This window comes from Lynx canadensis, chromosome B1 (assembly GCF_007474595.2).
Source record: "Lynx canadensis isolate LIC74 chromosome B1, mLynCan4.pri.v2, whole genome shotgun sequence".
NCBI lineage: Eukaryota > Metazoa > Chordata > Mammalia > Carnivora > Felidae > Lynx > Lynx canadensis.
The window spans coordinates 199,288,999-199,313,655 of NC_044306.2; the positions used below are offsets into that span (position 1 = coordinate 199,288,999).

Here is a 24,657-nt window from a genome sequence, read left to right on the forward strand (position 1 = left end):
CTCACCTAGCTTATTTCGTGGCTTTGTATCACTTAGATTTTGCTACCAAAAATAAAATATAAAAAACTGAAACATAAGGGCTTAAAGCAGTAATTTTTTTAAATGTTAATTTTTGAGAGAGCAACAGAGCATGAGTGGGGGAGGGGTAGAGAGAGAGCGAGAGAGAGAGAGACACACACAGAATCCAAAGCAGGCTCCAGGCTCCAAGCTGTCAGCACAGAGCCTGACGTGGGGTTCGAACTCACGAACCATGAGATCATGACCTGAGCTGAAGTTGGACGCTTAACCCACTGAGCCACCCAGGCGCCCCAGCAGTAATGGTTTTGGCTGACTTTGTAAGTCTATGGGCTGGTGGGGCAGTTCTGATCCGGGCCAGCTCTGCGGCTCTCCTCTGGGCTCTCTCGAGCGCTGTGGGGCGACTTCAGATGGCCTCACTCGCCTGTTTGGTTGTCGGCAGCTGAGTTGGGGCCGCAGGGGCCAGCTCGTCTCTGCTCCACAGGGTCTCTTCCCAGGGGATCCTCAGAGTTCCAGAGAGTGGCAACCGGGCAGGACCGGCCGTGCAAGCGCTTGTGGCACGTCTGTCGGGGTCCCCTCGGCCAGGCCGAGTCTCATGACCAGGCGCACAGTCCGTGTCAGAGGGACCTAAGCCCCCGAGGACGCAGACTCCAGGACTGTGAAGGGCAGCCTTCCGCTCGCTGTCTTAGCCTCTGAGTCTTCATCGCGAGGCCCCGCTGGTGGGCGCGTGAAAACGAACCGAGAGGCTGCGTGGGTGGCGCTTCGTACGTTCCAGGCATCTCGTGCCTTCGCCCAGCGCAGAGAATGGTGACAGCATCGTTGCCCTTAGTGCTGCCATTGTTTTTATTCTCAGTGAATAAGGTGTAGATCCCAGATTTGGACCGAGATGTCTGGTTTCACAGGCCCCGCCTGCCGATGAGAAAGGCCAGGTGAGGTGCAGCATGAGGGACCTTCCCCCGCGGAGGGCGTCTCTGGCAGGTTTAGATTTTATCCATCACCCTCTCCCAGTTGTCTTCCTCTCCAGCTATTCTGGGGGAGGCCACACTTACTACACATAGTTAGCTGCTCTCTGAATTTCCTTAACTAAGAAAAAGCCGAATTTGAAGAGCGATGCCATTTTTACAAGGCCACGTATTCAAGACACGTGTCTGTTAGACCCCTTTTCTGAGGAGCTTTTCAAAAAGAAGCAGAAGACAAAAAGTAAGAACAAGGAAGGGAGAAAAAATCAGACCCTCTGACTTCTGGAGAATAGCCTGTTGGAGCTGGCCCACGATGCGGAAGCTTCAGGTCGTTTATGCTCACCAAGCCCTCTCAAAGCAGAGATGGGGACCTGCTTTTGAGCAGGCATTTGAGGTGAGGCAGTTGGTCAGGAAGAAAGGAAAATTGCTGGGCAGGAGATGAGTGGACTGTCTGGCTTGTAATACATAATTTAAAGCCGAGTGATGAGCCTAGAGGCTTTGCAGAGGCTGTGCTGCTCAAGCCGGGTTTGCGGGCAGTATTTGGAACCACAGCAGAAACCCACGATGCCTTCCTGAAGTGTCCTTTCTCTAAAAAGCTTGGCCAATAAACAAACAAACAAACAAACAAACAAACACATTTTTACATTGAAAATGTTTTGTGTTTGTGGAAGATTGTGTTGGACAGGTTCCTGCCAAGCCCTCCCAGTGCTGCCCACACTCCTAGAGGTGCAAGCCTGTGTCCATGCATTAGGAGCTCTCTGATGCGCCCCCCTGCTGCATTAGGGGCTCTCTGGTGGACAAATATGAACAGTAGCATTTAGAGAAGCATATGACATGGAAAGAATATAAAATCAGGGTCAAGGAAGTGACTTTAAGTTCTGGTTCTACCATTGACTTGCCAGGTGACCTTGGGACCATCATTTCACCTCTCTGGACCCCACTAATGTCATCTAGAAAATAAGGAGGAGTGGACTCTGGTGGCTGAGGTTTCTACCAACTCTACAAAAAAATCTGCTTTGGCTCCTTTTGTACTCACCTTAGACCTACTACCTTGAATAGTCTCTTGAAACTTCTGGACCTCGCATGCCACATGGAGCTATATCGTTTACTCATTAAACAACATCAGACAATAGGAGATTGTGAAGTAAGAGCATATGTTATGATTTGAGTCCAATTTTAACATGACAGAGAGCATGTGAGGTGTTCTGAAGGATGGATTCTGGTCCCAGCCCTGCTACCTACCATCTGGGTGACCTCAGACAGACTTCTCTATCCCTCTATCCCTTTCCTCACATGTACAGTACAGATAACAGCATAGCTACCTGACGATGTTCAGGTACCATACAGGGGTGTGTGTGTGTGTCTGTGTGTGTTTCTGTGTGTGTGCATGTCTGTGTGTGTGTGCCTGTGTGAAGAGAAGAAGACAGAAAAATTAAAATACACAACTAAAATAGCATATAAATCAGGAAGGCAGTACATGAAATTGGAGTGTATTACATTCTTTGCATTGTCTGGGAAATACTAAATGTACTACTTTATATTAGATTTCACTAAGACACAGATTCATGAAATGACCTCTAGAGCAATAATTTAAAGAAGAGAAAATAACATAACAATCAAATGACTTAAAAATACTTAATCCTAAAGAAGGCAAGAGAGGAGAGAAAACCGAATATAGGAGAGTGCCATATAGAACAGCAAATGGTAAGATGTTATATTTAAACACAAGAATAACACTAAATAGACTCAGTACTCCAATTAAAAGATAAAAATGGTGGGGCGCCTAGGTGGCTCAGTCGGTTGAGCGTCCAACTTCGGCTCAGGTCATGATCTCGCAGTCTGTGAGTTCAAGCCCAGTGTCAGGCTGTGTACTGACAGCTCGGAGCCTGGAACCTGCTTCCAATTCAGTGTCTGCCCCTCTCGCTCTGCCCCTCCCCTGCTCATGCTCTCTCTCTCTCTCTCTCTCTCTCTCAAAAATAAATAAACATTAAAAAAAATTTTTTTAAAAAGATAAAAATGGTTACACCAGATAAATCAAATACCTGTGTATATGCTGTTTGTATCTTAGATGTAAAGACATAGGAAGATTGAAAATAAAATAATATAAAAAGCAATCCCAGGCAAACCCAAGCCCGTAAATATGGTTCGGCAGTACTGATAAGAGCCTAAGTAGATCTGAAGGCAACAAAAATTACTAAAGACAATGAGAGAGGTTTCATGATGATGAAGCATTCAGTTTGTCAGGAATATAATAATTCTAAATTTGATATGCACTTAATAAAAAGCATCAAAATGTATAAACTGAAAGTGAGTATAAGCTAAAAGTTAGCCAGACTGAAATGAGAAATACTGTCTCAGCCATTGATAAAACGAGTGGACAGAAACATCAGTAGTAGCTAGAATGTTTGAATGACACAGTTAACAAATATGAGCTAATCAACATATGAATATTAAACTTTAGAACGGTTAAACACACGTTTCTTTTTAGCTTTCATGGGCCATTTACAAAAATCAACCATATGATGAGCCATAAAGCAAGTCTCAACACATTTAAAAGGATTACTATTAGACTGTGTTCTCTGACCACAGCAGAATTAAGTTAGAAGCTAATTACAAAAGTATAAGTAGAAAATCTTCACAGGTTTGGAAACTAAGATGTAATTGACACACACTCCAAGTAATGAACGTGTATTTCTGAGTAACCAGAGGGACAAAAAGAAATCACAATGGAAATTTTAAAATAGTTTGGATTAAATGATAATGAAAATACTACACAAGACATCTCAAAATTTGTGGACTACAGCTACAGCCATACTTCGAGTAAAATTTATAACTTCAAATGCAAAAGGCTAAAAATCAGTAATCTAAATTTCCATCTCAAGAAGTTGGAAAGGGAATTTTCATTGGAGTGCATCAGCAAGATCAAAGTGAGTTCTATAAAAGATTAATAACATTGCTAAGCCCTTGTGAGACTATTTATAAAAAGAGAAGGAATTAATAACTAATATTAGGTTTTAAATGGCCAGCTCCTGAAGCATTAGAGAGATAAGAATATATTGTGATGTGATATATTTGAAAACTTAAAGTGTACAAATGCCTAGAAAGAGAAATCTTAACCAATAGTGATGTAAGAAGAATTAGAGTATCTAATAGTCCTATTCTATTAAATAAGTTGAACATATAATTAAAAACCTCCCAACAAAGGTGATTCAAAGCTTCCTTAAGAGAGAACAATACCAATTCTGTATAAACATTTCCAGGGGGGATATTTCCCAGCTCATTTGATAAGATGAGTGTATCCTGGATAGCATATCCTTATAAGAACTCTACAGGGAAAAAATGACAGGCCAATATCATTAAGGAACATAGATATAAAAATCCTAAGCAAAGACTTAGCGAACAATTTCAACGGTAAACAACATAAAACATAAAAAGATAATAGGTCAAGACCTAGCTGAGTTACGTCAGCAGTGGAAGATTGGATTAACATTTGAGAATCAGTCAGGGTGATTCATCATATTTATAGAATACATTTGAAGACAAAATTATGTGATGATTTTGACATATGCAGAAAAAACAGTTGATAATGTTCAGTATCCACTTATGGCAAAAAAAAAAAAAAATGTAAAAACAACTCTAACCAACGAGGAATAGAAGAAAATTTCCTTATACTAATGAAGGCTGTCTACCCAGACCTACAGCAGTCATCATACTCAGTACTAAGATGTTGATAGGTTTTTCTCTGAGCTCAGGAGCGACACAAAATACATGCTGTCACCACTCTGAGTCAACATAGTACGAGAGGTCCTAGCTAATGCAACGAGGCAAATAAATTTTTTTTTTAACACAAGGTATGAAGATTGGAAAAGATGAACTAAAACTGTCATCTGTCACCGATGTCATGAATGCATAAAACATCTAAATCTATAAATAAACTTTAGAATGAGGGAGTGGATTTGGCTACCAGGGTCTCTGGATAAAAAGTCATCATACTTGTGTACTTGTAACACTAAATGCAATTTTATTTCTATACATAAGGTCAATACACTAAAAGCAATTGTATTCTTATGTAGAAAGTGAAATTTATAAACTATACCATTTAAAAGGCTGTAAAAACCGTCAAATACCCACGAATAAGTCTAGTGGGAAATGTGCAATTTCCAATCTCCTTATTATCTACATAAAAATCTATAAAATATCATGGAAAGAAATTAGACACATACATGGGGGGTATTCCATATTCACAAGTTGGAAGACAACATTATAATGATGTTCCCTCTATACTGATCTATAGATTCGATACAAACCCAAGCAAATCCAAGCAGGTTTTGTAAAATGGAAATTTCAGACTGCTTCTAAAATGTACATGGGAATACAAAGTGCTGAGAATTCACAAGATTATCTTCCAGAAAAAGAAAAATGGGAGAACTTAATCTGTGGGGCATCAACAGTTAGAAAGTTACAGTGGTTCAGACAGTGCAGATTGGTGCAAAGAGAGAGAAATACATCAGTGGACTAGAAATGAGACTTCTGAAGCTGAGCCATACATATATGGACACTTATCTGTGGTGAAGGTGTAGCTGGAGAGCTGAAGGGAAGAGCGTCTTTTCAATAAATGATGTCAGGTCAGTTGGGGTCACCAGTGGTTGGGAATTGCAGCCCCTGGCAGGCTGGTACTCAGTTGTGATTGTGCTGTATGGGAACAGGACCCAGTGGTAGTCTGATGGGGACTGCAGACTCCAAGAAGGGAGCAAATGTTAATATGCACCTGTGTTTTTCTGCTTGGAATATTTTATGTGAAATTTATTTTAAATGGAATGTTTCTATGTATTGCATCTTTCCGGAAACATGAGTTCCTGGGGTAACCAGGAAGGAAAGTAATAATCCCAGCAACCGTGAAAGAACCCCTTTTTGCTTATGTCTATGGTCAGGAAAGTTCTACAGGTATAACGTCAGTTATTATTGGTACATCGTAGCTGTTTTTGCAAAACAGAGGCTTATTGTTCAAGAGTTGTTATCTGTAGTTTTCTGCTGCTGCTTCTCTCTGGGGAGTTGTCTTAGGGATAAAGTCCAGATTGCGCCATCCAAGGTGGCAATACTGCATTTGTATTGACACCTGACATTTTAATGCCATTACAAATGAAACCTGAACACTCCTTGACTTCATACGCACAATCAATCCCACGTAGATTATAGCTCTAAAGATGAGAGGTAAAACCATAAATATCCTAGAAGGTAACATACCATGTAATATTTTCATCATCTTAGGACACGGAAAGATCTCTTAAACAGGACAGAACAGCACTAGTTTAAAGTAAAAGAATTGATAAATTGAACTACATTAAAATTAAAGACTTCTTTCTATTCATACAAAAAAATCACCATTAATGAAGGGACAAACCACAGAGAGCAGGAAAATATTCGCAATGAATGAAATTGACAAAGGGCTCATACACAGAATACATTAAGAACTCTTACAAATCAATAATAAAAAGACAGAACATCTCTTACAAAAATGGCTAAGAGACAAAATAGGCATTTTCACAAGTTACATTAGTATTCCTCAAAAAGTTAAAAACAGTATCTATGACCCAGTAATCACACTACTTACCCCAAAAATACAAAACCCTAATTCAAAGAGATACATGCACCCCATGTTTACAGCAGCATTATTTACAATGGCCAAACTATGGAAGCAGCCCAAAGTGTCTGTCGATAGATGATGGGATAAAAAAGATGTGAGATGTCATGGAATATTACTCAGCCGTCAAAAAGAATGAAGTCTTGTCATTTGCAACAACGTGGATGGAGCTAGAGAGTACTATTCTAAGTGAGATAAGTCAGAGAAAGACAAATACCATATGTGGAATTCACTCATATGTGGAATTTGAGAAACAGTAAACAAGCAAAAGAAAAGAGAGAGACAAACCAAGAAACAGACTCTTACCTACATAGAGAACAAACTGATGTCACCAGAGGGGAGGGGGGTGGGGGGATGGGTGAAATAGGTGATGGGGACTAAGGAGGGCACTTGTGATGAGCACTGGGTGATGTGTGGAAGTGTCGAATCACTAGATTGTACATCTGAAACCCATAGAACACTGTGTGTTAACTACACTGGAAATTAAAATAAATAAAACAAATCTCACTCGTAATTAAGGAAATGCACATTAAAACCACAATTGCTAAAAATTAAAAAGACCAGTAATGCCAAATATTGGCAAAAATGTGGAGCAAAGTATTTCATACGTCTCTTACAAAGGTGTAAGTTGGTGTGATAATTTGGGGAAACTGGATTTATCTACCAAAACTGAACATACATATCTTATGGTTGCTGTGTATATATATTTCCACACATGTGCATCTACACACTTGTGTAAGCATGTTTATGGGGCACTGTTAGTGTTAATCCCAAACTGGAGAGCGCTGAAGTGTCCATCAATGGGAAGGTGGATGAATTGTGATACTCTCACACGTTGGAATATGACACAGCAATAAAAACGAACAGATTACAGCTGTGTGCTACAGCATGGATGCATTTCACGTTCGTGAGAAACACAAAGGAGATGAAATACCCGAGAAATACATCTCCTGTGATTCTGTGTACACGCATCTTTGGTGACAGCATCAGGCTGGTGGTGACCTTGGGGGAAAAGGGAGAGGATGGTGGTCCCGAGGAAGCACAGGGTGCGGCTTCCGGGGGGCTGGTATTGTAGGTTGATTCTTGTGTGTGTGTGTGTGTGTGTGTGTGTGTGTGTGTGTAGGTTGATTCTTGACCTGGGTGGGAGTTGCACAGGCGTGCGCATTTTGTGATGATTCATCAGACTACACGTGTATTATCTGCGCGATTTAAAAATATATGTCATAATTTGGGGCGCCTGGGTGGCTCAGTCGGTTGAGCGTCCGACTTCGGCTCGGGTCATGATCTCGCGGTTTGTGAGTTCAAGCCCCGCGTCAGGCTCTGGGCTGATGGCTCAGAGCCTGGAGCCTGCTTCCGATTCTGTGTCTCCCTCTCTCTCTGCCCCTCCCCCATTCATGCTCTGTCTCTCTCTGTCCCCAAAATAAATAAACATTAAAAAAAATTAAAAAATATATATATATGTCATAATTTGGGGCGCCTGGGTGGCTCAGTCGGTTGAGTGTCCAACTTCGGCTCAGGTCATGATCTTGTGGTTTGTGAGTTCAAGCCCCACATCGGGCTCTGGGCTGACAGCTCGGAGCCCGGAGCCTGCTTCGAGTTCTGTGTCTCCCTCTCTCTCTCTGCCCCTCCCCACCCCTGCTCACACTCTGCTTTCTCTCTCTCTCAAAAATAAATAAACATTGAAAAAACTTTTTAAAAAGTATATGTCATAATTTGATTTTCAAAAGTCAAGACTTACTACATTCAGTAAATACTTTGGACTGGACTCAAATTTTTCTTTACCCCAGTAGGAAAATGTACATTTCCAGGTGTCCCTAGAGTATTTCTTTCAGCATCTCTGATTTCCCTAGAAAATGTTTTCCGAGGTCCCTTCTGCTTTTTGAGGGCTAAGAGCTGACAATCCAATTGGACTCTGAGAGGAATCGAAGAGCTAAGCTCGCCTGTGTGAGGGAGTGTGCCCTGACTGCTCCTTGCACACCATCAGACCGTGCACCCTGAGGAAGGGGAAGGCCTTCTGGAAGGTGTAGCAGGCTCGGTACATTGGGACTGTTGTGATGTTTTAGATACGAGGCAGGCTGCCCTCTGCTCACTTCTCGGAGTCTCCGCTCGCTGTCTGACTGCCCACCGGGGGGCCTGCTCCCATAGACCACAGTTGTAACCAGGGACCAGCCTGCCAGGGTCCGCGACTCCAGATCGCTGGTATCTGCTGACCCCGGCCTTTCTGAGCCGGGATTAAACAAATAACAGTAGAGCAGTAGTGGGCGGGAACCCATTCAGTACGTGGTTTGTTTCTTTTTTGTTTATTTATTTTGAGAGAGAGGGAGAGAGTAGGGGAGGGGCAGAGAGAGAGAGAGAGACTGAGAGAGAGACAGAGAGAGAGGCAGAGACAGAGAGAGAATCCCAAGCAGGCTCTGCACCATCAGCGCAGAGCCCGACGCGGGGTTTGAACCTACATACCGCAAGATCGTGACCTGAGCCGAAATCAGGAGTCTGACCTTAACCCACTGAGCCACCCAGGCCCCCATAACACACGTTAATCAAGCCCCTGTCTGTCCCAGGGCTGGCGCTGCAGGTGCCGTGCTCTCAGGGAGCTTCACTGTGGCTGCGGGTGAAGAAACAGACGGTCGAGTAAATACCAAACAAGAAACATGCAGAAAGCACTAAGCACTCGGGGGAGCCAGGACTGGATGCAGAGACAAAGAGCTGGGGAAGGGGCCAGTTCCAGCAGGTGGCCAGGGAAGGCCTCAGTGAGGAGGTGTGCTAGTCTCCCGGGGGCGGGCCTCAAACAATAGAGATCACGCTATCAGAGTTCAGAGGCCAGAAGCCCAACATCAAGGTACGGGCAGGCTTTGTTCCTTCTCGAGGCTCTGAGGGTGAATCTCTTCTGTGCTCTGCACCCCTTGGCCTTCCCTGACTGGCGTCTCTCTTGTCCCTGTCCCCATCTTCACATGGCCTCCTTCTCAGTATCTTCACATGACCTCTTATAAGGATGCCAGTCATTGAATTTAGGACCCACCCTTATCCGGTATGACCTCCTCTTAACTTGAGTACATCTGCAAACAACCTCCAAATGAGGTCACTTTGCTGGGGGCTTGGTAAGACAGGAAGCACAGGCGGGGGTCAGCTTATGGGGCTGTGACAACGAAGGTTCCAGATAAACAGATCAGCAAAGGCCAATATCCTACAGTCAGTATGCTCCTGGGGTTCAGCGAACCCCAAGGCTGGGGGCCCCTGGGGAGGAAGAGTGGCAAGAGATGGGGGTCGTGGGTCAAGAGAGGCCACTCAGGGGTGTGGGATGCCTGGTGCAGCACTACGGGCCTCGGATGACCTACCCCCTGGTTTGCCTGGGTCGCAGGACTTCCAGTGCTAAAACCGGGACAGTCCCCAGCCAACTGGCATGTGGTGGCTTTCATGTAGACTGCCTCCTCATTCGGCCCCGGTTTAGCCACCAGCATCGCATTTTGCCATGTCATTTCACAGCTGGGAGAGGAGAACGGCCACCACTTATCGACAGCTTACTGTATGCAGGCACCTGCAAAGCATTTCACATACATCTTACCTGTGCACAGCACCTGTGTGAAGGGGGTATAATTACTGTCCCAGCTGTGGTTCTGTGCCCTTCACCGCCACCTCACCGCCTCTTTCCCATCAGCTTTATCATTTCCTCATTCATTTTTTGAGAGGTGATTAGCCCCAGCGGGGAGGAGGAGCATCGGGGAAAGGAAACTGACAGTTTTTTAAGTGCCTGTCAAGTGACCACATGTGAGGCAGAAGCCTTATGTGTGATAATTTCATTGCCACTGCAACAGAAATAGACAGCAATTATTACCCTAATTTTATAGATCAGGAAGCCGAGGCTAGGAGAAGCTAATTGACTTGATCAAGGTCACCTGGCGAGGAAGCCGGGGCTCTGGGACTTGAGTCCTTGTACGTGTCTCCCCCTGTGGTGCTCCCCACCCCAGGCAGCAAGGTGCCAAGCTGGTCCCCGGCCAGCCAGTGCTTCCACGAGGCCAGCTGTTTTCAGCGTGTGTATTTTGGATAAAAATTCAAACAGCATCTGGCTTATGTTGTGACTTTGCAGATAATTCCCATCTCTTTGTACCTTAAACGTGTTTGCCTTTCTGGTGAGGCAGGAAAAGTTGTTCTGGGCTGCGATGCAGTGAAAGAGATCCTCGGCTTATAAATTGGGCCACATAGTCCCTCTCCTAATTTTCTTTTTTTAAAGGAAGGGCCTCTCTGACGGCTGGCGACTGGGGCGAATTCAGCTTAACTTGAAGCACGTTGATTGGTACCTAGAGTGTTTCGGGAGGTGCGAGAGGCATGGGGAGGCCAGGGAAGGAAAGAAATGTTTGATGCCCTCACAGTCTGGTGAAAAGTCAGGCAATAAGAATGAGTGCTGTCGGCACTGATTTATAGAGCACTGCACAGTGAGCAGACGCGAACTCTCCCAGCCGCCCTGTGCAGTTAGGCTCAGTTCTTAGCCCATCTGCAGAGAGGGAAGCCGAGCCCTAGAGACGCTAACTCCCCCAGCCAAGGCCTCATGGCCTGTAAGTTACAGGGATTCTCCCCGGGAGGCAGTGTGGCTCTGGGTGTGCCGTCTGTGCTCCAGACGAGCCGTGAGTCAGCCTGCGATAAGGTCTATAGACCTTTGTGGGCCTGTAAAGGGATTTGAGAATAGCCTTGCCCAGGTACAGGTGGAAAACTGGGCTTCTTGAAACTGACAAGCACTCTATAAAATGTTGTAAAATGGGTATAATAGTATCTACCCTACCTGAGTCCCGTGACTTACATAAAGAGACACGGTCAGCTAGTGGGAGAAGCTCAAGTTCTAGAATCGGAGACCTGACCTGTTGGGCAAATAATCTCTTCGGGCCTCTCTGGCCATCACTTGGTGATTTGGGAAAGTTACTCCATTTGTGCCTCAGTTTCCTCATATTTAGAATAAGGATAACGGTAGTACATTTACTTCAGTGGGTTACTATGAAAATATGTAAGTTAATAAACGTAGAGATAAGAAGGATCCCGCTACTTGGTAAGCACTAGGTGTGTTGGCTGCTAACCACCACCAGTACCGTCTGCTACCACTACCTCCGCTCTCATTGCCACTCTCGCCACCACTGTCACCACCCCCTCCATCAGCATTATCATCACCACCATCACTGCCACCACCTCTACCATCATTACCACCATGACCACCACCTCTTCCACCACCGCCATCACCTTCTCCATCATCACCACCTCTTCCACCACTACTGCCATCACCATCACCACCACCACCGCCTCTTCCACCGGCACCATCATCTTCTCCACAATCACCACCTCTTCCACTACTACCACCGTCACCATCATCATCACCACCATCACCGCTACCACCTCCATCACCATCACCACCACCATCACCATCACCGTCATCATCACCATCTCCACCACCACCACCACCGCCACTGTCACCATCTCCACCACCGCCATCATCACCACCATCATCATCATCATCACTACCACCACCTTCACTATCACCACCACCGCCATCATCACCACCTCTCCCATCATTACCACCTCGCCACCACCACTACCTTCTCCACCACCTCTTCCACCACCACCACCACCATGACCACTACCACCTCCATCACCACCATCACCACTGCCATCACCATCTCCACCACCACCATCACCACCACGATCGCCGCTACCACTTCCATCACTACCACCACCACCCCATCATCACCCTCATCATCATCACCACCACCACCACCACCTTCACTGTCACCACCATCACCGCCACCTACATCGTCTGTTTTCCCTTCTATGAAATCTGCCTCCCAGCCATGCCTTCTGGATTAAACGATACAGGCCATGTCAAAGCATCAGCGATTGGTGCAGAAAGCTTGGGGTAGTGTTGTGGCTGCAGCACTGTTCTTATCAGGGCACGGCAGAGGGGGGGGCCCTGACCCATCTCCCTCGAGGGAGACAGCCCTCTCGCTGACCAGGGTGCTCCTCCCACAGAGAAGACAGACCTCTCACAGCTGCCGTTGTTCCTTCACAGGCATCGCCCTCAGCGCGCTCCCCATGTACCTGAACGAGATCTCGCCCAAGGCAATCCGTGGCTCTCTGGGGCAGGTGACCGCCATCTTCATCTGCGTTGGCGTGTTCGTGGGGCAGCTGCTAGGCCTGCCTGAGCTGCTGGGAAAGGTAAGTGCGGCTCGCCGGCCAACCGTGTCTGTTGTCATTTGATGCCACCCTCTCAGCTCCCCACATCCCTTCCGGGACCAGGGGTGGTTGCAGGTGAGCCCTTCCTCCAAAGGCTTGTCCGTGGCGTCCCTGAGCACGCAGGCCTCTCACTCACCACTGGAGGTCAGTTATCGAGTTCCTTCGACTGCGTTTGATTTTTTGTTTTTTTTCCAGAACATAAAGAATACATAACAAATGCAAACCTTAACAGAATGTTCAGATCCACCCACCCAATAACTGTTGTCAGCAGCTAATTTGTATTCATTTAGGCATTTTTCTTTGCTTCTACAAACTCATGTAAACATATAGTTGTTGTTGTTTTTGTTTTAATGGAACCATGCCACACGCATTGTTCTGCAACTTGGCTGTTTTCACTTACTGTATTTGGGGCATCTTTCCAAGATGTTTTGCTCTGCTCTACCTCACTCTGTCTTTCCTACATAAACATGTTAGTTGCAGTCTTCTGTTTTGGGAAGCAGGAGGGCCTGACTTTGAATCCCAGTTCAACAGCTGACTTGCCTTCTGGCCTTGGCAGGAAGGAAAGCCTCGCCCGGGTGGGGGGGGGGGGAGGGTGATAAGGGAGGGGAGGACCTACAGAGACCAGAGAGAGGCCTGGAGGCTGTGGCTCTGTCTCTGGGTAGAGGGGAAGGGGATGACCTGCTGTCGGAGGATCCCGCCGGGATGAGGAGGGAGAGCGTGGCCTCCCCGCCAACAGCGGAAGGTTGGGGGGTGGGTTGGGAGGAGTTGAATCTCGGGGTGATGGGGGTGGTGCCTGCCGCCTGCCACGGTCTGGCGCTTGAGCGGAGCACAGCTGACCGGCCCCGTGAGCGGCGCCCCTGCTCCAGCGATAGGAGTGCTCATGACAATGCGCACGTCTCGCGCACTCGTTTTTTTGTGCCATCCCGAGCCTCACGGCTGCTCTGTGGGCGGCTCCCCTCTGCAGCTGTGGACGTGGAAGCAGAGAGAGGTGAGGTCAGACCTGACTCGTGGCTGAAACCGGAACCTGGGTCTGTCTGCTTCCAGACCCATGTATGGGGCGTGTCTCACACAGCTAAGAAGGGACACGCTGGGTCCTGTGGGAGCGGGAGCAAGATCCCGACCCTGATTCTCACGTGCGCGTTCTTTCCGTGCATCAAGCAGTTCTCTGACACCAGCCGGGTGTCCTGTGAATCCACGCAATTCTGACACCATCTACCTGGACGCAGTGTCAGACCCCACAGGGTCAGGGCTCAGTCCCACGAGGCTGTCCCCACTTCAGAGGCCAGTTGCAAGTCTAGGTTGTCCCCTGTGCTTCCGACCGACTGGCCATAAATCAGTGGTTCCTACGACCTTCTCCTTGAGTTGGGTTAATTTGCTAGAACAGCTCACAGAACACAGGGACCCATCGACCCACGAGATGACGGGTTTCTCACAAAAGGGTAGAACTCAGAACAGCCAGAGAAAGGAGACACGCAGGGAAAGGCAGAGGGAGGGGCATGGAGTTTCCCTGCCCCCTCTGGGACGTCACTCTCCCAGAATCTGTGTTCGCCCACCTGAAGCTCTTGGAACCCCATCCTTTGGGGGGTTTGTGGAAGCTTCCTTACAAAGGAATGGTTGATTAGATCATTGGCCGTTGGCGACTGAACTCAGTCTCTGTCCTGTCCCCTCCCTGGAAGTTCCGGGTCACTTGGTTGTCTCCACGGATACCCAGCCCCCATCCTCAGGTGCCTTCCAAAGTCACTTCGTTAACATAAATGCGGGTGTGGCTTAAAGAGCTTTGTTATGATATTACTCTCATCTCTTAGGAAATCCCAAGGGTTTTGGGAGCTCTGTGCTAGAAGTGGGCAGGAGACAATATATGTTTCTTTTTTTAAATCACAATAAGACAGTAAGAGCTTAGGCTGGGAGAATACCAGCCCCTTTATGCCTTACCCTTAATAAGCCGAGGGCCAGCCCCTGCCTCATTCAGGGAAGGTTTTATAAGCTGAGGATTATGATAAGATTATGGGAGATGGATGGCATTTATCCCTTAAAAATGTTTTGGGGGGCACCTGTGTGGCTCAGTTGGTTAAGCATCTGACTTCAGCTCAGGTCATGAGCTCGCAGTTCACGAGTCCGAGCCCTGCGTCAGGCTCTGTGCTGACAGCTCAGAGCCTGGAGCCTGCTTCGGATTCTGTGTCTTCCTCTCTCTCTGCCCGTCCCCTGCTCGTGCTCTGTCTCTCTCTCTCTCTCTCAAAAATAAATAAAAATATTAAGAAAATGTTTTTGAATGTTTGCTAACACTTTTTATTGTGGTAAAATATACATAAGGTTGACCATTTGCAGCATTTTGACGTCTACATTTCCATAGCATCGTACGTGACTTTTTATACTTCACCTGATGGAGGTCACTTCCGAAGCATCTACTTCCGATCTTTTATTATCAACCCTTTGGGGTTATTATGGCCGCGATTTTTTTCTCTTTTGCAAAAACAGAAATAACGCACACTTAATATTTGTGGTTGCCACACGCATGGTGATTTCTAGAATTAGTGCAAGAGGTGGGAAACAATCTCCTTACCAAAGTGAGATCCCACATTAGAGAGGCTCTTTTGCTTTTTGTTTTCAAAATATTTTAAAATTCTGAAAGTCAACGTTATGTGTGTGGCAAAAATAAAAACATTATAACAATCACAGCCTCTGTTCTTTACATGTAAAAATGTATTTATTTATTTTTTAATGTGTATTTATTTTTGAGACAGAGAGAGACAGAACATGAGTGAGGGAGGGGCAGAGAGAGAGGGAGACACAGGCAGCAGGCTCCAGGCTCCGAGCTGTCAGCACAGAGCCCGACGCGGGGCTTGAACTCGTGAGCCGTAAGATCATGACCTGAGCCAAAGTCAGACGCTCAACCGACTGAGCCACCCAGGTGCCCCATAAAAACATATTTTAAAGTCAACAGAGAGACCTGTTGTCCTCCCAGAGTGAAAAAGTAAATAAGCACCTGCTTCAGTAGAGGCTAAGTTTTTCTCTTTCGGGGGGGATTCCAGTTCCTCATTGGACTCCTCTCTTGTGAATCAGTGTCCGGTCCTTTCTGCCACCAGGCTGGGGTCCTGTCTCAGCTCAGGTTGCTGTCAAATACCAGAGGCTGGGCGGCTTGAGAGCAAGAGAACTCTTCTGCATGTCGCTGTCCAGTTCTCCCAGCACCATTTGCTAAAGAGACTGTCTTTTTTCCATTGGATGCTCTTTCCTGCTTTGTCAACAGTTAGTGGGCCGTGCGTTTGTGGGTCCAATTCTGGGTTCTCTATTCCGTACCATTGGACTACGTGTCTGTTTTTGTGCCAATACCATGCTGTCTTGATGATTACAGCTCTGTAGTACAGGCTAAAGTCTGGGATTGTGATGCCTCCCGCTTTGGTTTTTTTCTTCAATATTACTTTGGCTATTTGGGGTCTTTTGTGGTTCCATAAAAATTTTAGGATTGTTTGTTCTAGCTTTGAGAAGAATGGCGGTACAATTTTGATTGGGTTTGTGTTGAATGTTGAAGATTGCTTTGGGTGGTATTGACATTTTAACAATATTTATTCTTCCAATCCATGAGCACGGAATGTTTTTCCATTTCTTTGTGTCTTCTTCAATTTCCTTCATAAGCTTTCTACAGTTTTCAGTGTACAGATCTTTTACATCTTTGGTTAGGTTTATTCCTAGGTATTCTATGGTTCTGTAAATGGGATCAGTTTCTTTATTTGTCTTTCTGTTGCTTCATTATTGGTGTATAAAAATGCAGCTGATTTCTGTGCATTGATTTTGTACCCTGCGACTTTGCTGAATTCATGTATCAGTTCTAGGAGTCTTTTGGTGGAATCTTTCAGGTTTTCCAAGTAGAGTATCATGTTGTCTGTGAAAAGTGAAAGTTTGATTTCTTTGCCAGTTTTGATGCCTTTTATTTCATTTTGTTGTCTGATTGCTGATGCTAGGACTTCCAACACTGTTAACTAGACCACTTTCTTAAACTGTACACAAAAATAAACTCAAAATGTATGAAAGACCTAAATGTGAGACAGAAAACCATCAAAAACCTAGAGGAGAAAGCAGGCAACAACCTCTTTGACCTCAGCCACAGCAATTTCTTACTCAACACATCTCCAAAGGCAAGGAAATTAAAAGCAAAAATGAGCTTTTGGGACCTCATCAAGATAAAAAGCTTCTGCACTGCAAAGGAAGCAATCAGTAAAACTAAAAGGCAACCAATGGAATGGGAGAAGATATTTGCAAATGACATATCAGATAAAGGACTAGTATTCAAAATCTATAAAGAACTTACCAAACTCCATACCCGAAAAACAATCCAGTGAAGAAATGGGCAGAAAACATGAATAGACACTTCTCTAAGGAAGACATCCAGATGGCCAACAGACACATGAGAAAATGCTCAACGTCACTCATCATCAGGTAAATGCAAATCAAAGCCACCCTGAGATACCACCTCACACCGGTCAGAGTGGCTAAAATGAAAAAATCAGGAAACTATGGATGCTGGCGAGGATGTGGAGAAACGGGAACCCTCTTGCACTGTTGGGAATGCAAACTGGTGCAGCCGCTCTGGAAAACAGTGTGGAGGTTCCTCAAAAAATTAAAAATAGACCTACCCTATGACCCAGCAATAGCACTGCTAGGAATTTACCCAAGGGATACAGGAGTGCTGATGCAGAGGGGCACTTGTACCCCAGTGTTTCTAGCAGTGCTTTCAACAATAGCCAAATTATGGAAAGAGCCTAAGTATCCATCAACTGACGAATGGATAAAGATGTAGTTTATATGTATACAATGGAATACTACTTGGCAATGAGAAAGAATGAAATCATGCCATTTGCAGCAACATGGATGGTACTGGAAGGTATTATGCTAAGTGAAATAAGTCAGTCAGAGAAAGACAGATATCATAGGTCTTCACTCATATGTGGAACTTGAGAAACTTACCAGGAGACCATGGGAGAAGGGAAGGGGGAAAAATAGTTATAAACAGAGAGGGAGGGAGGCAAACCACAAGAGACTCTTAAATACAGAGAACAAACTGAGGGTTGGGGGGGAGCAGGGCAGAGGGGAAAATGGGTGATGGGCATTGAGGAGGGCACTTGTTGGGGTGAGCGCTGGGTGTTGTATGTAAGCCAATTTGACAATAAATTATATTGAAAAAAAAAAAAAAGAACGAGAGAACTTAACTCCTTGCAGTTCTGGAGGCAGGAAGCCTGGGATCAGGATGTCAGCGCGAGCAGGTTCTGGTGAGGGCCCACTTCCTGCCTCGTGGACGGCCGCCTTCTCTCTGTGTCGTCAAATGGGGAGACAGATCCTCTTTCTCATACAGGGCTCCACCCTCATGACCTGATCAGAGGACCTCCCAGAGGCTCCATTCCTAACATCATTGCCTCGAGGTGAAGTTTCAACATGTGATTTTTTGGGGGACACCAACATTCCATCCATAGCAGGCCCTTTGGTCTTTCGTGAACCTCTGTCTTCTCCTGTCATTTGCTCACTCCTTTACCCGTCCAGCACACTCTGGAACACTGAGCTGGATGCTGGAGCTGCAGCTTTGGGCACGTCCACAAGCTGGGTATATTCTGCACCTTTGTGACGACCACAGTCCGCATGGACTGTGTGACCCTGGGAAGGTCACCCACCTCCGCGAGCCAGGGACCCCCTTGGTGGCAGGCATGCTTGCAGGTCCTCGAGCTCCACACCAGCACGCCTTCCTCTGGGGAGCTCCTCTGACAAACAGTGACACTGTGCAGCACGTCCCCAGAACAGACACCCTGCGCGCGTCCCCGTCCCATGCTTTATTTCTGTTGGCTTCAGCTTCTTTTCCGTCCAGTAGATCCTGTCTTACAGACGTGTGCGTGCACAAAATCCAGAGGTTTGCAAGTTTATTCACTCATCCAGAAAGTGTTTTAGACAGCTGTTCTGTGCCACGTGTTGGACTGGTTCCTGGTAGCCGTGCACAGAGGTCAGACTAGTCCTTGCCCTTGGGGAGTTCACAGGAAAGACAGGTAACCGAAGATGACCAGCACGATGGGGGAAAGGTAGGACACTATCCTAGAGCGGGTGCCAGGAATGGTTGGTTGTCCTGTGAGAAGTGACATTTAAACTCATGCCTTGAGGGTTGGTAGGATTTACCCAGGCCAGGAGGGTGGGGGCAGACAGGGGAGAGTGTTTCAGGCAGAGGACACAGTATAAGTGAAGGCCCTGTCATTTGTCTAGAGGCAAAACCCCAGGGACACTAGGGCACTGAGAGGGAGAGGGGTGGGGGCATGGAAAGGCAAGCGGGGGCCACACACTGTGAGTACAGTGAAGGGCAGGCAAGATGAGGGGCTTCAGTGGCCCTGTGATGGCTGGGGGGACATGCCTTGTTCAGTGAGAGCAGCTGCTACTGTTTCCGTGACAGATACTGGGCTGCAGGTGATCAGTTTTCTGATTTTCAAGAGAAGTTAGAATCCAGATCTTCATGTCAAATTTCTTGATTTTTTTAAAAAAAAGTTTTACTTATTTATTTTGAGAGAGAGAGAGAGAGAGAGAGCAGGGGAGGGGCACAGAGAGAGGGAGAGAGAGAGAATCCCAAGCAGTTTTTGCACTGCCAGTGCAGAGCCAGACGTGGGGCTCAATCTCACGAACTGTCGTATCATAACCTGAGCAGAAAGCAAGAGTTGGATGCTTAATGGACTGAGCCACCCAGATACCCCATTTCTTGATTTTTAAATATTGGAAACCAGTTGACCTTGAAAAAAACCCTCCCATTTGTGGTCTGGATCCTGCCTCGTGGGCCGCTTTTCACACACCTTGATCAGGAGCATGGGCACCTGTGGAGGCTTCTCTTCATTCGGGAGCACTGAGCCATCATATACCAGTGGCGGTAGGACAAGATGTACACTTAAAAGAAAGACTTGGGCTGCCACGTGGAGAGCACATTGGATCCCAGCCAAACCCGGAGAGACTGTGCTGGTCTGGTGGGGAGACAGGAGCTTGGTGTCGAGTAGTGGCGGGGGACAAGTGGACACGCTCTCTCGATGGGGAATGGCGGCGTGCCTTGTTAGAGGTGGGAGGAGCCAGGATATCTCCTGGTGTGTGGCAGGTCAACCAGGTAAAGTGGGGCACCAGATGCTGAGATAGGGAGCCCCGGAGGAGAAGCAGCTTCACAGATGCCGCTTCAAAGATGACAAGGTCACTGAAAGGAACCGTCCAAATCACAGAGCAACTTGAAGGTGGAGCTGACTTGAGGCCCCCGGGGTACCTGGATTCCCAGGCAGGTGCTCCGTCAGCAACAGGTGCGCAGGCCCGCCTTCTGGCCCCGAGCCAGCTGAGCAGGTATGCCATTGGTGCCCAGGGACTGTCTTTTCCCATCAGATTGGATTTTTCCAGCATCTTGGACCTGGCCACAGGCTGTTAACTCGGTGAATGCCTTCTTTTCAAATCCATGCTCCAGGAAGATGGATATTGGGCTTCTGGTACAGGAAGGAATGTCAGATCAGAACTTTTCATTCATCTCAGTGGGGATTGGTGGTATTCTGGCTACGTGAGACACACAGTTATTTCACTGAGTGTCAGAATCTCATTTTCTCTGTGTTCATCCTGTTTCTCAGTTACCTTCAAAGACAGGGACAACTCAGCTTGTGAAAAGGAAAAAAAAAAGTAAGAAGGGAAGGACTGCATTTACATGCAAACAATTGCTTTGAAATGCAGAGGTCGGAGGGAGTAGTGGGAGGACTTTTAGCACAGTCGCCAGAAGGCCAGATGGGGAAGTGAATGTGGGAATTAACACTTGTGCTGCGAATTTAATCAAACACACATTGTAAAACATGTGGGAGTTGAACATTTATGTGACATTTTATGCTTCCAAAGGATATTTTGCAAACATATTAATTAGCTATTTCTCCTGCAGTGAGGAAGAAGAAAGGCACTTCCATGAAAATTGTAGGCAGAAGTGGGAGAAGACAGGGGAACAACTTGGGGCCGTAAATGCTAGGTTTCGACCACCTGGGGAACATCCTTGGTGGGTGAGCTACCAGGCCAGGGAAGACCTGTGCCAGTTCAGGGCTCATCATTGTTCTACTGGGGACATACTTCTCCCACGACTGACATCCATTGTGTTCTTTTGTAGAATATTGTGGGCTCAGCTCAGAAAATTTGAAAAACAGAAAGAAGGAAGTAAAGCCACTTGAAATTCGGCCATGTTAGGGGAGGATGGTACTTTTAGTATTTTGGTCCGTTTCCTTCTATGTTTCTATGTATCTGTTACACGGTCGAGATTACCGTGCCTAGCTTTGTGTTCTGCTTTTAAAGAATCACTTACTACCATATCAGGTTCATTTCTCTGCATCACTAAAGATTCTTTACAAGCACATTCGTAAAGTGTAAATAAACGTTTCATTAGCATCATCGGGTTCCATCACAAAGGGGTATAGGAAGCCATTGTCCGGTATTGAACACGTTTGCCTTTTGAATTTTCACTGTGAATAATATTGAAACAAACAGCTCTTTCATAAATCTTTTTTCCCTTGTAAAAAAGTTTTTATTTAAATTCCAGTTAGTTAGCCTACACCGTAATATTAGTTTCGGGTGTGCAACATAGTGATTCAACACCTCTGTACAACACCACGACAGGTGCGCTCCTTAACCCCCGTCACCTATTTCCCCCAACCCCCCGCCCCCACATAAATCTTTTAAGTCTTTTCTGTTAACTTATGTGCTTGATTTTTATGACCGTGATGCATCCATACCCATTGTATATAATGTGAAAGAATTTGGAAAATGAAAACATTAAAGCTTCTATACTTTACCATTTCTGGATAAACATTCTAATTTTTAATTTTTCTTTCCATTAGTTTTAATCATATAATCTTGCCCCCACACACGCATTTAGTTCATTACACGTGTATATCTTTTTATATGCTGATTATTTTGCAACATTATGTGGAGAAGAAGTCATGGGAATTATTTGGCATGATAATGTTAATAATTGTACAGTATTTTGTTTTATGAGTTATGATCATCTGTTTTATTGTTCTTTTATTTTCTGGACATCTGGATTGTTCTGGTGTTTATTAAAGAAACACTGCAGTTTGAAAACTTGAGATGAACAGTCCTCTGCATAAATCATTATTCAGCTCTCTAATTATTTATGTGGGTTAGTGCCCCAGAAATGGAAACAGTAGGTCAAAGAATATAAATTTATTTAAGGCTTTCATGCATATTATCAAATCTTTCCCCTGAGGGGCTGGCTCCATTTTCTTTCCCACCAGCAGTGTTCAAGAGCATACCTGTCCCTGTACTTTCGTCATCCACAAGCATTTAAATAACTCTGGTATTTTATAGGAGAAATAATATAGCATCACATTATAGTATGATTTTGTGTTTATTAGTGAGATTAGATATTTCATAAGTGCATGAGTTTCCTGTTGGTGCTATAAGAAATCACCACAACAGAGGCTCAGATGTGTTCTCTCATATTCCTGGAGGCCGAAATTCCAAACCAGTTTCATCGGGCCAAAATCAAGGTGTCAGAAGGTCTGTGTTCCTCCAGGGGCCCTAGAGGAGACTCTGTCCCCTGCCTCTTCCAGCTGTGTGGCTGTCTGCACTCCAAGCTCTCTGTGGTCACATTTCTTCCTGGGTCTTCCAGGGTCAAATTTCCCTGTGTCTCCCTCTTATAAGGATTGCACTTAGGGCCCACCCAAGTGTTCCAGGATAATCTTCCCATCTGGAGATCCTTAACTACAAAATTATTTTTTTGCCACATAACTTACTTCCAGTTTCTGGGATTAGACTGTGGATACCTTTTAGGAGGTCCTTGCTGAGCCTACCACAATAAGCTGGTTTTCAAATGTTTCTTCTGTAAATGGTCTATATAGTCACGCATCTTCCTTACGCGGCTACTGGGATGTTAAGGATTCTGCTAGTAACTTTTACAATCCCTTTTGCTATTAGGAATATTAACAATATCCTTTATGACATTTCCTTTTTACATTTAATTTCCTTTTTATTTTCAATGTGTGGATTATAAAATATTTTTATGTATCAAAGGCTTTCTTCTCCTCTGAGATTTCTTCTACTTTTTCTTTAAGTTTGTTTATTTATTTTGAGAGAGAGAGAGAGACAGAGAGAGAGAGCGAGCACACACACGCAGGGGAGGGGCAGAGAGAAAGGGAGAGAGAGAGAATCCCAAGCAGTTTCCACACTGTGGAGCCTGGTGCAGGGCTCGATCTCATGAACCGTGAGATCATGACCTGAGCCAAAATCAAGAGTCGGATGCTTAACCAACTGAGACACCCAGGCGCCCCTCTTCCACTTGTTTTTAGCTTAGAAATTTCTTCCCCTCTCAGAAATACAATGAGTATTCATCTGTATTTATTTGTGGGTTGTTTTATGGGAACGGTTTTTACATTTAATTCTTAAAATCTTTTGAGTTATTCCAGAACATGGCGTAAAGCATTTAAATGTAGCATTTCCCCATCTCTCTTCCCACTCTTCCTCAACTACTCACTAATTCAGACCACCTTTCCCCTATTGATTTTTGGGGTTGCCTTACCCACACGTTCCATTTGTGATACACCTGAGTTTCTGCTTCTGGACTGTCCACTTTGTTCCTCTTGAACTTCTGTGGTGAGGGCCCACCCCTGCTTTTTTCATTATTGTCACTTGAGTGTATATTTCATACTGCCGTCACCAGTCTTCGTTTTCAAAACTGTGTCAGAAACATTCACTCGTGTGTTCCTCCGTGGGAACTCTGAACCTTTCCTCCTTTCCCAGCACAAACAAAAATGTCACTGGAATCGAACTTTTGATTGGAATTGTGTTAAACCGATTCGTGAATTTGGACTCGGTCGAGACTGTTTTCCCTGATTTATTACTTCCGCTGAGAAGCGTGCCTCCCTCTGCATTTAGGTTTTCTTTCTACCACTCAGTTGTTTTTGTTGCTGTTGCATTCCTAAGAACTAGAAACGGTAATTTTCTTATTAATTGCTTAGGTATTTTGTAGCAGGTTGCTGCTACCGGAGGTTTCCCATTATGGTTTCTAACTAGTTGTTAAAGTATGGGAAAGCTCCTGATTATGTGTGGTAATCTGGAAGTCTCTGCTGCTTGCTCATAGTTTCTGTTTCTTCGTTTGCTTACCTAGACAATTCAGATGGACGTTTATTGATAGCATCTGCAGCGAATGCCAGTTTGGCCCCTTCTTTTCTAACAGTGACGCTTCTTATGTCTTTACTGACCTCCATGTCTTCTTGCGTTGGCCAGGATATGTTAACGGTGTTGACTGGAGGAGGCATTTTTGTTTTTCCTGATTTATTGGGAACACCTGTTGTGTTTCACTACTGGGTATATTCATTTTTATTAATTTGAAATGGATATTATTTATCCTCGTTAGGAGTTATCTGTCCCATCTTGGTTTTTGTAGATGATCAGCAATGCGCAAGATATCTCCTGATTTCTGTTAAGCTATTGATGCTTTTGTGTTACCAGACAGTCAATTATCAGATGTGTTATAACATTAGAATGGCTTATTTTAAACCATCCCTACATATATTCCTGGGATACGTCTTCCTTGGTTGTTGTGGAATATTTTTACATGTTGTTAAATTTGATTCACTCATATCTTGTTTAGTGTTTGTATACTTACGTCAATAGATGAAATCTTTCTGGAGCTTTTAATGTTGAACCCATATATATATTTTTTTATCTCTTTTCACCTTTCACTCTTTCTAGAGCAGATTCTGTAACATTAGTTGGTATCAAAAGAACTTACTAGTAAAACAGTCTCGACCTAGTCTTGTCGGGAAGAAATTCTTTGAAGAAGCTTTATCAGTTTCTTCT

The 24,657-nt window shown here is 45.2% G+C and overlaps 1 protein-coding gene across 3 annotated transcripts in view; it reads left to right on the forward strand.

Moving 5' to 3' along the window:
- SLC2A9 (solute carrier family 2 member 9) overlaps positions 1-24,657 on the forward strand; it is a 256,488-nt gene that overhangs the window by 86,812 nt on the left and 145,019 nt on the right. For all 3 annotated transcript variants that reach the window (XM_030314204.1, XM_030314205.1, XM_030314203.1), the window contains one exon: positions 12,659-12,804. In XM_030314204.1, the coding sequence (XP_030170064.1) occupies positions 12,659-12,804 (146 nt within the window). The remainder of the gene's footprint in view (positions 1-12,658; positions 12,805-24,657) is intronic.